Source organism: Sturnira hondurensis, unplaced genomic scaffold, assembly GCF_014824575.4.
Source record: "Sturnira hondurensis isolate 20B ecotype Veracruz unplaced genomic scaffold, ASM1482457v3 Scaffold0023817, whole genome shotgun sequence".
NCBI classification, from domain to species: domain Eukaryota; kingdom Metazoa; phylum Chordata; class Mammalia; order Chiroptera; family Phyllostomidae; genus Sturnira; species Sturnira hondurensis.
This window is the reverse complement of record NW_028096448.1, coordinates 5,284,823-5,299,652: the sequence shown is the minus strand read 5'-3', so window position 1 is coordinate 5,299,652 and position 14,830 is coordinate 5,284,823. Positions and strand designations below refer to the sequence as shown.

Here is a 14,830-nt window from a genome sequence, read left to right as displayed (position 1 = left end):
CGATTTAATCTTTCTGAGACTATAGTTCCTCATTTGTAAATTGGAACAAACAGTGCTTTTGTTCACTAGTATATTGTTAGCATTAAATAGAATGCTTTTTGTAAAGTTTGTACAGAATGTTGATAGATAGTAGATACTCAAAAAATTTTAGCTTTAAAAAAATTTTTTTAAAGATTTTATTTATTTATTTTAGAGAGATGGGGAAGGAAGGGAAAAAGAGAGGGAGTGAAACATCAATGTGTGGTTGCCTCTAGCACACCCCATACTGGGGACCTGGCCTGCAACCCAGACATGTGCCCTGACTTGGAATCAAACCGGTGATACTTTGGTTCAGAGGCCTGCATTCAATCCACTGAGCTACACCAGCCAGGGCCTAAATTTTTTTTAAATTTAATCTTTATTGTATTTTTTCCTAGTACCTTATCCCTTCAGCAGTCACCACACTGTTGTCCATGTCCATGAGTCCTTTCTCCTTTTTGCTCAATCCCTCCTCCCCCAACCTCTAATTTCAACTAGCTGTCCTCTGTTCTCCATGTGTAAGTGTGTCCCCATGTTCCTTGTTAGTTCAGTTTATTCATTAGATTCCACCTATGAGTGAAATCATATACTACTTGTCTTTTTTCTGGTAGGCTTATATCACTCAGCATAATTTCTCCAGGTCCATTCCTACTATTGCAAAGGGTACAATTTTCTTCTTTTTTATGGCCAAGTAGAATTCCTTTGTGTAAATGTCCCATAGTTGTTTTATCCACTCACCTATTGATGGACACTTGGGCAGCTTTCATATCTTGGCCACTGTAAGTAATTCTGCAATGAATATAGGGGTGCTTATGTTCTTTTGAATTAGTGCTTTGGATTCCTTCAGATATATTCCCAGAAGTGGGATAGCTGGGTCAAAAGGCAGATCCATTTTTAATTTTTTGAGTTACCTCCATACTCTTTTCCACAGTGGCTGCACCAGTCTGCATTCCCACCAACAGTACAAAAGGGTTCCCCTTTCTCCACATCCTTGTCGGCACTTGTTGCTGTTGGTTTATTGATGACAGCCATTCTGACAGGTGTGAGATGGTATCTCACTGTGGTATTAAGTTGCATTTCTCTGATGATTAGTGACTTTGAGCATCTTTTCATATGTCTACTTTCCATCTGAATGTCCTTTTTGAAGAAATGTCTATTCAGGTCCTATGCCCATTTTTAAATTGGGTTGACTGGTTTTTTGATGTTGAGTTTTGTAAGTTCTTTATAAATTTTGGATATTAACTCCTTATCAGATATATCAGCAAATATGTTCTCCCATTCTGTGGATGATCTTTTTATTCTGTTGATGATTTCCTTAGCTGTGCAAAACCTTTTTAGTTTAGTTTAAAGAAATGTAGTCCCATTTCTTTATTTTTCCTTTTATTTCCCTTGCCTGAGGAGATACGTCCAATAAAAAATTGTTACGACCAATGTCCAAGATTTTGCCACCTGTGTTTTTCTTCTAGGATTTTTATGGTTTTGGGTCTAACATTTATGTCTTTGATCCATTTTGGATTTATTCTTGTGTGTGGTGTAAGAAGGTGGTCTAGTTTCATTTTTCTGCATGTATCTCTCAAAAATTTTAGCTTTCTTTACATTATTAAAATAGCTCAAAATTATACAGTTTTCCCCAGATAATAGTCACATTTATAGGGGCTCATGCTCAGACACTGTAGTAATAGGCTTACATGTAAATTCATTGTAACCGTTTCTTCTAAAAATATGTATGTCTTCTATGAAGCAAATACAGTATATCATTCAAGAAATTTGTCTAAAACTGCATCCATCACAGTGATCAAAGATGATAAAGGTGAAATGGAAAAATCATAATTCATGGAAATGACATGGAACTTGACTATTTTTTAAGTTTGGGGGTGTGTTTTAATTACTTATGTGTTTGTGTGCTTCCGTGTAAAATGCAGCAGAACATTATTAATGTTGCTGTATGTAGCCGGGGTTATTTTGATTTGCTCACGTGTCTGCCATTCTCTTTGCTTTCTGTCCTCCCCACATCTAGTCTTCTATCCTGTTTCAGGTTTCCTCTACCCAAAGAATACTCCCTAGTGTTTTCCCTAGTAGATTTCTTGCTGGTGATCTCTCTCAGTTACTGTTTGTCTGAAAAAATGTCTTTATTTTGCCTTCATTCTTGAAGGAATTCTTGTTTGACATTGAATTCTTGGTTGGCAGCTCCTTTTTTTATTTTTTATTTCATGCTTTAAAGATATTCCATTGTCGTCTAGCTTCCATTATTTTTATTGAAAAGTTCACTGTGAGTTTAGTTGTTGCTTATTTGGATATAATGTATATTTTGTTCTGAAGGCTTTTAAAGTATTTTTTTTCTCTGTCTTTGGTTTACAGCCATTAAACTATGACCTGCTTCGGTGAGAACTTCTTTGTATTTTTCCTGCTCTGGGGTTAGGACTTCTTGAATCTGTGGCTTATTATCTCTTATCATTTTTAGGAAATTCTTAGCCATTATCTTCTTAAGTATTATTTCTGCCCAGTGATCCCTTTTTCCTCCTTATAGGTTTCAAATCATGTGTCTGATGGGTCTTCTCATTGTATGTTGTAGGTCTCTTACCCCCTCTTCCGTGTTAGCCATCTTCTTGGCTCTGTGTTTCTTCTGAAGCTCTAATTAACGAATCCAGTTCACTAATTTTCTCTTCAACCATGTTTACTCTGTTGGGAAATCCATTATATTCTTTATTTTAGTGGATGCTTTTTTGTTATAGAATTTCCATGGATCTTTTAAAAGTAGATTCTAGTTCTCTACCAAAATCCTCACACTTGTCTTTAATCTCCTTAAATATAATAAAATTTAAATATATAGTAGTCATTTTAAATGACTACTATAGTAGTAGTCATTTTAAATGGTCATTTTAAAATCTATGTCGGATGGCCCTGTAGGTGTGTTTTATTATCTGTTGTTTCTAATGTTTTTTATTCATGTAATCTGGTCTGTTCACGGACCCCTTCCCCTTTTAAATGGATGTCTTTTATTTGAAAAACTGCAGAAATAGTTCAAAACTTTAAACCAGTTTAGGAACTAAGATGATCAAATTCTGAACTTCAGACCTTGAGAAAGCTTGTCTGCTTCTGGTTCATGTCATTTCTAGTGTGTAGCCCTTTGGAATCACAACCCAAAAGAGTGGGCTCGCCATAGAGCACCCCTCCTTCGTGTGCCCTGACCTCCACTCCCTGCCCTCCCCACAACCTGCGCTCCCCAACGCTTTGGAAATCACCAAAAGCCCACTTGATTTCACAACGGCTCCACTTTGGAATGTGCAAATTCCCTTGGGGGAACTTGCCCCAAGCGATAGATTCTCGTGTCTGGGCCATCACCCTTTCCTGATCCTGATACAGTGATTTTTTTTTCACTGTCTTACTTTCTGTCCAGTGGTGTAAGGAATTTTTTTCTTTTTACATTTTGTCCAGAGCATCTGCTTGTTTTTCAGAGTATTTAATTGTCCTCTTCTAGAAAAACTCTTGAAAATGGACTTGTTAAAGCTACTTCGTTATTTTCTTTTTCTTTTTTTATATAGCATAAAGGTGAAGAAATTAAATTTCTAGGGCAGTTAAACTATTAAAACATCAAGTGCATTTCACCCTAATTTAATGGCAATAGTAAGGCTTTCCCTAGACAGTCTGCAGATCCCGCACACACCGTCCCCTCACCCTTATGTACATATTCCCACTTCCAGGGGTGTTTTTTCTTGCAGCCGCACCTCTGTTCTGTCCCCATCATTTTTATCCCATTACTTTTCAGAACCAGCGCAGTGTACCCTCACTTAAGAAAACGTCCTCACCTCTCCTCCAGCGGGTCTTCGGCCTCCCACAACTTAATACCATGCAAAGTATTGTAACCCCACTCGTCACATTTATTGGAAATTATTGTTCATATTCCTTTTTTGCCTACTTGATTGTGAACTTTGGGGTCAGGACTGTCTTTTTCAATCTGTTTCCTCAGCACAGTTCATGGAGTGTAAGAGCATGGAGAAAATGGCAGCTATGGAAAAGACCCCGGGCTTCCCCCACTTTCAATACTTGTTTCCAAACAAGTGCAGGAGCTGATTTGAGTCTCTGGGCTTGACCTTGCAGGTGGACAAGCTGTGTTTTCTGCAGACCTCTCCAGATCCTGCCCATCCCTCAGGGTCTGGGCGAAAGCCCTCCTTATGGACTCTAACCCTCACTGATTCTGCTTTCCCTAAATTCCCAGGGTGCATGTTCATTTATCCAGTAAACATTAAGCCTGAACTATGTGCCACAGACCTTTCCAGGAGCCAGGGATACAGTGATAAACACATAGTGCCTGCCTTGTGGAGTTTACAAGACGGTCTAACTCCTAACATGTTAGCCTGTTACACATGAGAGGAGCGTTTGTCCAGGGAGCTAATGAAGCACCAGACTGTATCCTGGGTGTGAATCACCCGCAGAGCGTTGGTCAGAGCTGAGCACTAAGTAGATGTTCTTTCATCCTTGGGGGTGTGTTGACTTGTTTGAATGGAGATCAGTTACAGAGCTGATATCTCAGTGAAAAGATATTTTGAGTGCTGAATGGACTCTCGCCCTGGCTTCTGCTCAGTATCTGCACACGGTAAGTACAGGCGCGGCAGAGAATTCAAAGCCTCATTTGCGTGTTAGTGGAGGAGGTTTCTGGGACTAAGTCTTCTTTTTCTCCATCTAGCTTGTGTGTATGTGTGTGTGTGTGTGTGTGAAATAAAACCATAATAAAACGTTTTCATGGGTTTCCTTTCTTTTTCCTCTGTCTCTCACTGTGTCCACAGGTCAGCGTGGAAGTTTTGGTAGAATACCCTTTTTTTGTGTTTGGACAGGGCTGGTCCTCCTGCTGTCCAGAGAGAACCAGCCAACTCTTTGATCTGCCGTGTTCCAAACTCTCCGTTGGGGATGTCTGCATCTCGCTGACCCTCAAGAACCTGAAGAACGGCTCTGTTAAAAAGGGCCAGTCCGTGGATCCCGCCAGCGTCCTGCTGAAGCACTCAAAGACCGACACCCTTGCAGGCAGTAGACACAGGTACGCAGAGCAGGAAAACGGAATCAATCAGGGAAGTGCCCAGATGCTTTCTGAGAATGGCGAACTGAAGTTTCCAGAAAAAATAGGATTGCCTGCAGCGCCCTTGCTCACCAAAATAGAACCCAGCAAGCCCGCAACAACGAGGAAGAGGAGGTGGTCGGCGCCAGAGACCCGCAAACTGGAGAAGTCGGAAGACGAGCCACCTTTGACTCTTCCTAAGCCTTCTCTAATTCCTCAGGAGGTTAAGATTTGCATTGAAGGCCGGTCTAATGTAGGCAAGTAGAAGCAGTGTGGGGAAAGGAAATTCGGCTCTCCCTTATCATTTGTATCCAGATTACTGTACTGTAGGCTAAATAACACAGTATTTACATGTTATCCTCTTCCTTTAGGTTTCTGTTATAACCTTGTCGCTAGAGTTACAGCTGGTGTTGCGCAGGAGGCGGGGGCATATGCTTTTTCTGAGTGTCTGTCAGTGGGCAAGCGGGGGGCTGGAACGGGGCCAGTCCAGGCGCCAGGCATCCTGGTGGAAATGAATGTGGCTCTAGAGAGCCCGCCTTTTCCAGCCGCACAGAAGCATCCACTGGGCACGACTTTTCCTGTGTCCTGAGGAAGTTCGGAGGGAAGGGAATTGCAGGGTGTGCGTGTGTGCGGGGCTGCAGGGGTGCCACGACAAGTGAGGGTCTTTTTCTCTCTGCCTCCCCGTCTCGTCGCACTCTCTCTTGCTCTCAGCACGGGATTGGAGTTCGAGAGACATGTCCTCAGGAGGTCTCATGTGCAAAATAAATATCAGGGACCCAGCTCCAGGGCACCCTAGAAAGATATCAACAGCAGATGGAAAGAGAACTGTGTAAAAGAACATTTTTCCCTCCAAAATATTTTACAATAAAAGCAACTTTTAATCATAGAGATATATATTTCCCCCTATGGGGCCTGACTGCACTGATTTTTTTTAAGAGCAACTGCCACACATGGGATTTCATTTGTGCTTCACTAGAGCGGTGACGTCTCCAGGGTGTCTGGTGGGCGGCGTGCTCCGCGTCGGGGCGGTGGGCAGTGGGGTGGCGAGCAAACACCCACTCTGGTCTCCGTGCAGTGTTAGGAAGACCAATCAGGTTATCACATTGACTTCTCTCCCAAGAGGCAGACACGAACTGCCCTTCAGAGAGCACTGGAAGCTCTTCACGTTGGGTTTGCAGATCTTTGGTCTTTTAACTCTAGTACTGTTTATAGTTTATGACTATGGACAACTCGGGTGCCACTTTTTTCAGATTCCAGTGTGACGTGAGGAATTAGATTTTGAAGACAAGCATATATATTACTATCTCTAAGCACTTAAAATGCTGTTCACACTTTATTACCAAGCATCTTGGTCTATCATTCAACAAGTACTGTATCTCACTTTAAAGTCTTTGGGAAGAAAAACAAACAAAAAAAAACTAAGTTGCTTTCTTTTTTCAACACTGTAACTACATTTCAGCTCTGCAGAGTTTCTCACGTCAAGATTTTGAAAGTTTCGATGTGGTGTAACAGGATGAATGTGAATTCTGAACTAGTATGTGACAAGAACGACCACCAAGGACAGCCTGGCAGGAAGGCACTTCTCACTTTGTTGTTTGAGAAAGAAGTAAAGGCATATGCAGAGCTGGCAGAGAAACTGAGAGAAAAGGGATGGAAAGAAAGAATACTCATTTTTGTCCAGTGTTTTTCCTTTTAAGATGAACTTTTAAAGAACCTTGCGATTTGCACATCTTGAGTTTATAATTTGTGTGATATTCCTGCAGTTCTTATCCAATAACATTGTGGGAAAGGTTTGGGGGACTGAACGAGCATAAATAAATGTAGCAAAATTACTTTCTAACCTGCCTAAACTGTAGGCTGTTTTATAAGGTTATGTTCCTCCCAAGATTCATTTTGGTCGTTCTGCCACGTCCGTCACAAAACCCAGGTCTTAGCAGGACAACTCGGAGAATTTTCTTCAGATTCATTGAGAGAGTTTTCCGTAGAGACGATTCTGTATGTGAGCAAGTTTTGTTTTTTTTTTTTAAACAATTACTTCATTACTGTTGTTGTTAATGTTATTTCCAGAGTGACTTTTTTTTCCCCATCTGCAGTCGAGTCAAGATTTAATGTTTGGTACAAACCCAGAAAGGGTATTTTATAGTTTAAGCCTTTCATTCCCAGAGAACGGAAATATTATTTGTAGGTTTTGAGTCTGCCTCTCAAAGTACTTTTTTAAAAAGCTTTATAAGCAGGGAGAATTTTTTTTCAATATTCTTACTTGGAATGGCTGCAACTAATCTGAACAAATACTTCTGTTTTTTTTTCTTTTACCATTGAATATAGTACTTTTTTCCATTTCACAAATTTGAAAAGAAATTCTCATGTCAACCCACATTTTGGGTATCTGGTATTCCTTCACATTTTGTTCTCCCGGGGAGTAATGATTTTTTTATGACCCATTTCCTGGGATGTACCAAAAACATATGAATAGATACAGAATAGCTAGAACCGGTCCTGGACTTTCTTCGAATTTCATTACCCTCTCAGCATGCTACCAGAGAGCTGGGTGGGCCCATTCTCCCAGTCGTAATGCTTATTTAGTGCTGTATTTTTAAAGCGTTTCTGTTCAGAGAACTTGCTTAATCTTCCATATATTCTGCTCAGGGCACTTGCAGTTATTAGGTTTTGTTTTTCTTCTTGTTTTATAACCTTTGAGGGTAAGAGGAATACAGGCTGCCACGTTGACATTGTCCTCATTAGTACCACTAATTACAGCCACTCATGTGGACTCAGAAAACACACACCACCTTCCGGCTCCCTTTGAGTACTGAACCAGCTGGATCCACAGCACCAACACTAAAGTGGGAAAACATCCATGGCTTGGAGCAATAGGAACATCATCATTTTCGTGCTTCTATTTCAGGTATAGGAACTGTAAGAGAATCGGTTCTTTCTAAGCATTGTCCCATGTCATTCTCCTGCTTTATTAGCATGTGCAATACTTTTCGTGCCAATAGAGTCTGATCCGTGTGCTCTCGCTGAAGCTCATATGCCCTTTCGGCTTTTTCCTTGTTTGGAGGGAAGGAGCCAGGAAGGGGAGAGCCCCCCACTGCGTGCTCCCCCTGCTGCTGTGGATGCTGAGTGCTGGGCAGGAACCTTCGGGAGCCCAGGTGTGTGGTGTGGATGCTGCAGAAAGAGCAAAGGAGATCTGGGGGACAAGCTGCAGTTCCCCGTCACCATGAGGAGTAGTGACTGTGGAGAGGAAGGAGGCAGAGTCATTTCTGAGGCGCGCTCTGCAGCAATATGGCCGGGATCGCCCCATTTTCCAGGCCCTTTTCTGCAAGTGGGCAGGCCCCTCCTCAGGTCTGTGTCCTTGAGACATTGAGCCGCACCTCTGAGCACCGGCAGGAAGTGCAGCCAGGCTCTGAGCACGAGGGCCAGTGGCTGCGGAGGGGCAGCCTGCAAACACTGCTCACCACTCCTCTGTGGCAGCTCTCTCTTCAAATAGGAAGGACATCCAGGGGACAGGGAGCCTCCTCTTGTTTGCGGACATCGGTGAGCCTGAGGCTCCCGAGCAGCCTTTGTCGCCGCTCCTGTGTAGCAAACCTAGCAATGACAGGCGTAGAAATTCTCCGGTGCCCTGCCGCTTACAAGGATCAGCCATGTGCCTCTGTACTATGTCCACTTTGCAATATTTACTGACAGCCGTCTTCAGTTCCTTCTTTCCCACATTTTTAAACTAATAACAGCAGGCCTTTTGCGTTTACAATGGAACACAATCACTGAGAAATTAGTCAGGGTGAAAAGAAAAAATATAATAAGAAACCAACAAACAAGAACCTCTCTTTATAAGGATTTCTAAATATGGAAAATGACTGTTCCTTAGAATGTTTAACTTAAGAATTATTTCAGTTTGTCTGGGCCACACTGGGGTGGAGATAAAGAGATGGGTGCCACTTACCTCAAATCTTTTGAAGTGGAAATCCAAATTGCATTTTCATTTGGACTTTCAGGATAATTTTCTATGTCAGTCAGTTTTGTTTTCCCCGACTCGCCCAGTTTGGTTTGGGGTGGTTTGATTTTTTCATTGCCGTTGTTGATCCCATTTCTAACTCTGAAGCGTGACCCTATGTATTTTTTGTCCGGTGAGTGTGTCGGGTTTTCCCCCCAGCAGGAAGTGGCAGCCGCTTCCTCCTCCCCTACACGGAACTCTGTGGAACCTTTCACACCTCTTACTCAGGGACGGGGCTGGCGCGTGAGTGGTACACTGATGTGTCCAGAAGCAGCACTTTGACTGCTCTGGAGTAGGGTTGTACGACTTCCAGGAATGTTTGGATTTCCTCCTGCACCTTGTGGATTACTCCTTAGATCCTGCATAGATTGCAATATAATGCTGCATGTTCACGATGAACAGTAGCTCCTAGTGATCATAAAATCCACTCTTTGCACATAGTTTGATCTTTATTGAAATATGTTGCCAAAATTTATTTTTGTTGTAGCTTTGGAATTTTTTGTTTGTTTTCTAAGGAAACAATGGATAATACCCTTTAACATCTGTGACTACTACGGAGACCTATTTCTTTCATAGAGAGAAACATCTCAGAAGACACTAATGCCGTGCTATTTCAGATTCGGGCGAAGAGGCAGAGCCCTTGGGACTGAAGGCCAGACTTTTTGAGCTGTGTGGGTTGCCATGGCTACTGTTTCATGAACCGTAAGCAGCTCAACAAACTGTGGTCTGTTCTCCCTAAATCCCTTTGCACTTCCTGTTTCCTAGTCACCCGTGACAACTCCAGGTGACAGCGGGGCCGGCAGTCTCCGCGGCCCAGCCCAGCTTCTCTGGCAGTGATATGAAAGAAAAGGGAATTATGCTTTTTTTTTTCCAATTCTGTAAAGTGGAGTGGAAGCCTTTGCTTCCACTTTTGTGTTTTCAACCCAGAATTTCTGAAACAGAGAATTTAAGACAACATCAAGTAATAAATATACAGAGAATATACTTTTTTATAAAGCACATGCATATGCTATTGTGTTGGGTTGGTTTCCTCTCTTTTCCACGGACAGCGTCGTGTTTCTGTCGCCAGGGAAACTCCAAACAGTTTGCACACCTCTACTCCGGAGCCGAGACGACTTCTCCGGAGATGACCTCGCTTCAAACGTGTTACCTTACCGATAGGATCTTTTCTTGTAGCACTAGACCATGTAGGAATTTTCTTTTTCTTTTTAATGTACGCCTAATTTGAGAAACTGAAGAAAACCTTTTTTGAGGCACTCACTTTGAGGAGTACAGGTAATGTTTTAAAAAATTGCACAAAAGAAAAAATGAATGTCGAAATGATTCAGTGTTTGAAAGATATGGATCTGTTGAAACAATGAGTTTCATACCTTGTTTGTAAAAAAAAACAAAAAAGAAGAAGCGTAAGGGTTGGGAGTTATGTGGTGTTTTTTTTTTGTATATAGAAATTTGTCACGTCTAAATGATCGGATCTGTATGGTTATGGCCTGGAAGGATTACCGCGCCGAAGGCTCTGAAACTGCACCTGTCTTTGTGCTCCACAGAGCCCCCTTCTGCGAGAGGGCAGCTCTGTGCGCTGCAGTTTGAAAATACTGTTCATTCCTATGCTGAAAGTACTTCTCTGAGCTCCCTTCTTAGTTTAAACTCTTAAGCCATTGCAACTCCTTTTTCTTCAGAAACGATGTTTGACATTTTCAGCACTTCCTGTTCCAATAAACCCAAAGAATATAATCCTGAACAAGAAGTGCTTGTAACAAGGGATCCTAGCCACCAATAAAACAGGACTCATTACAAGGACAAAAAAAAAAAGTTCAGCATTTTCTCCCCCCACACCTCATTTAAATGGGGGGGTAAAACACAAAATTCCATTGAAATGCCTCATTTTACTTTGGTTAACTTTTTCTTTAATACTGAGGCCAAAATCAGTGTGGGGCAACATCTCAGAAGAGTCATATTCTATCCCAAACCCAGCCAGCCAGCAGAGACCAGCGAGCTGCGGGGATGCTGCTGGCCAGTACAATTCAGTTCGCTAGTACCACCTACAATTCAAATTCAGAATCTCAGCTTCTCCCCGGCCGTGAAGTGCGTGCGACATTTCTGGTAGCTGACACTCACCTGTACGATGGCAGGAGGGAACAGCAGGTTTGGTTTGGTGTCCTCTAGCCTTGCATACAAATGGTTCAGCTGTATTAAAATTAAGTGCATTTGGCCAATAGGTAGTAACCTATACAATCAAAGGCTCTGAGAATTTCCATAACGTCTCTTATCTGAAAGGACTCAAGTCGTCCACTGCAGATAATTGGAGACTTTGCCCGATTAGTTTCCTTTCCCTTTAGTTTGTTCGTTTACTGTCTGGATGGCCAGTGGGCCTGTCCGCTTTCCCACGGCCAGTCTGAAGGCCTCCATCGGACATGCTGTTCGAAGTGGCCTTTGCTGAGGTAGCACACTGTCCTCTGGCGTGTCAGGCCTGAGGTGGCTCTAGCTTAGAGCTGTGGTCTTGAAAGAGCAGTTACCAAGAAGTCGGGCGTGTGTAGGTTTCCTCGGGCTCTCACAGGAACCACCTACTCTTTAAGTTATGATCTGGTCTGGGGCTGGGGCGAATTCTTTAATCTGTGAACATTGAACTTGACACCTGTGCATTTGATTCTGTGAATAAATACTGCCCTTCTGGCCTCGGGGAAGTTTCTTCCTCCCCAGCCGTCACTGCTCACCTGTAAATCCAAATTAGTGTCAGCCGAAGGAAGGTGTCAGGACAGCCCTCGTGTCCAAGGTGGCCTTCAGTGAAGACGGGGTCCTGATTTCTAGCCAGTGGGATCCTGGCCCCCGACCCTCTGAGATTAGTCCCTATGGACGTCTTACTATCAGATCATTACCCACCAAACCCCCAACCACAGGCTTCCCACGGGCCAAGGGAAAAGTGACGCCAGAGCTGGGAGGGCACTATCAGACTGACGTGGCCAGTACAGAGGAAAACTAGGGAAGGAGTGATGTTTTGCACCTTATTGAAAAGAAAATATTAAGTGCATACATAGTTAAGAGCTTTTATTGTGACAGGAGAACTTTTTTCCATATGCGTGCATACTCTCTGTAATTCCAGTGTAAAATATTGTACTTGCACTAGCTTTTTTAAAACAAATATTAAAAAAATGGAAGAATTCATATTCTATTTTCTAATCGTGGTGTGTCTATTTGTAGGATACACTCGAGTCTGTTTATTGAATTTTATGGTCCCTTTCTTTGATGGTGCTTGCAGGTTTTCTAGGTAGAAATTATTTCATTATTATAATAAAACAATGTTTGATTCAAAATTTGAACAAAATTGTTTTAAATAAATTGTCTGTATACCAGTACAAGTTTATTGTTTCAGTATACTCGTACTAATAAAAATAACAGTGCCAATTGCTAACGTGTCCTTGCCTTGTGTCAGGTCCTCAGAGAAAGCGGAGGCTGAGGAAGTGGGGGGCATTCCCCCTTACAGACCCCACTGCCATCCCTCAGTAGGTTTGGGGGTGACACAGGCATCGCTTGACTCATGGTTTGGGCGAGGTGAGAGGGTAGGTCGGGCGTGATGAGGTTCTGAGACAAAAGGTGCATTTCGCCCTCTGACGTCTTGCCTCGCTGGTTGGTGTTTATTTCTCCCACTTGAGCTCCACTGTTCACAAGAGAATTGTTTCTAAGCAGCATCCAGCGGCTTGGTGGGCTCGCCAGCATTACTGATGTATTCTGTACGGTTTTGCCAGGAACGGGTTAATGGTCTGAAGGCAGAAAGTTCACTTGTGTTTCCGGTAGTTATGCCTGTTACAAACTCAGTGAGCAGGGGGTTACCTGGCACACGGAGGGACCTGTGTGTCTCGAGTCCTCCACCCCAGAATCCCACTGTGCCAACTAAGAAACACATGGCTCAGCAGTTGCCCCCGAAAGTAACTCCTCAAGGAGGGACCCCTGACTTGCAGTGGCTTTCTCTGCCTCCGGCTGCGAGGTCCTGCAGAGGTGGGAGAGAACTGGTGCTCATTGGCCCAGGAGGAAAGGGTAAGTCTCCCTAGCTCCCTGGTTAAGTGTGTGGGGACCCTCTCAGGACCCAGGAGCTGTGACCCAGCAGGAGGGCCGCCATGTGCCCCGCCTCCTCCAGAGCAGTGTGTGTGCTGGGGGCAAGGCTCAGGCAGCCCTTTGAATAGCTGCCCTCCCTGCTGAGATGAGGTGCTAACAGTTCTGCCGTGTGGGGTCCAGTGGCTGCGAGGCTTACCTGGACTGGTCACACAATTAGGGAAAAACCTTTGCTCCACCTGCAGTGGGACAGACGTGAAACCATGGAGCGCAGCCATGGAGTGAATGGCACCCAGTGCCTTGGCTCTCCTTCGCTCCCCACCTTCCCACTGCGTCACAGGGGGACCAGCGCGTGGGCTGCAGGCCTGTGCTCCCGTCTGAGTGTCCCGTATCGCACGCAGCTGGTCTGAGGGCTGCTGCCCTTTGGCGCCCCCAGGGCCACTCCTGATGGAGGCAGAGACCGGTTGACCACAGAAGGGGGTGACAGACCTTTAGAAGTGCTGCTTTTTGTGAAGCCTCTGCTTTAAAATGATCCAGAATTCATGGCATTTTCTTTTTTTTTTCTTAAGATTTTATTTATTTATCTTTAGAGAGGAAGGGAAGGAGAGAAGGAGAGAAATACCAATGTATGGTTGCCTCTCATGAGTCCCCCGCTGGGAACTGGCCTGCAACCCAGGCATGTGCCCTGACAGGGAATCGAACCACGATCGTGTGGTTTGCAGGCCCGCGCTCAATCCATTGAGCTACACCAGCCAGGGCCATGGCGTTTGCAATAACTCAGTTTTCACTTCCCTAAAAACCGGAGGAGTGAGGGACCTGCCTTCAGTTGGTTTGTGGAATCAAGAGCTAGTCCGCGAAGTCTTTACGTGAGACAGACAACACAGGCAGACATCACTGCAGAGGGCGCCCAGAGGGACCATTCTGGCTGATAGGCGTCCCCCCTGCCCGACAGGCGACCCCCTGCCTGACCATGTGTGTGTAGCCCCGGAGAAGCCCAGCCTGAGACGGGGCACTGCTAACCGTCCCTCACTACTGACTCCTGTTGGACATTTAAGTGGATTCCTTTAGGTCAGGGGTGTCAAACTCATTTTCACTGGGGGCTACATCAGCCTTGTGGTTGCCTTCCAAAGGGTGAAATAATTTCAGGACTGAGTGAATGTAACTACTCCTTAACTGCTAAGGAGTTGAAATTACATTCAGCCCTTTGAAGGCAACCTCAAAGCTGGCATGGCCTCTGGTGAAAATGCGTTTGACACCCCTGCTTCAGGCCCTCCCTTCCTTCACCTGTCTCCCTTATTTTGCAATAAAGAAACTTCAACAAAACAAAGGGCTGGATGTCCATCACTTCCTCCACAGGAACAGCGGGGGATTCACGCCGCACAGAGGTGCCAGACAGGAAAGGTGGGGGCCTCCAGCACAGCCCCACAGCTTGCTCTGGGTTAAACATCCACTTGACCCTCACATCTCAAGGGTGTAGCCATTCGTGTTTCTGCAAGTACAGGAATTATTCCTAATGGGCACCGGGAGAACGGTATCGCAGCGGAGTTACAATTGCTGAGTCTTTGAAAATGGGCCTCCAATCCCCCTGAGTAATGGTTTGGTCGGAGACTTCATATTGTGGTGTCATCAGGCAATTAGTTCACCTTCACACAGTGGGAGCATGTGGCCCTTCCTTACTCCAGGGCCATCGTTTGCGTTTTTCAGAGAAAAATTTACTCCTCTTT

At 44.2% G+C, this 14,830-nt stretch overlaps 1 protein-coding gene across 10 annotated transcripts in view; it reads left to right on the top strand.

Moving 5' to 3' along the window:
* ATXN1 (ataxin 1) overlaps window positions 1-10,871 on the top strand; it is a 391,897-nt gene extending 381,026 nt beyond the window's left edge. For all 10 annotated transcript variants that reach the window (XM_037037921.1, XM_037037917.1, XM_037037915.1 and 7 more), the window contains one exon: window positions 4,803-10,871. In XM_037037921.1, the coding sequence (XP_036893816.1) occupies window positions 4,803-5,333 (531 nt within the window). In that variant the 3' untranslated portion in view covers window positions 5,334-10,871. The remainder of the gene's footprint in view (window positions 1-4,802) is intronic.
* Window positions 10,872-14,830: the final 3,959 nt, after the last annotated feature.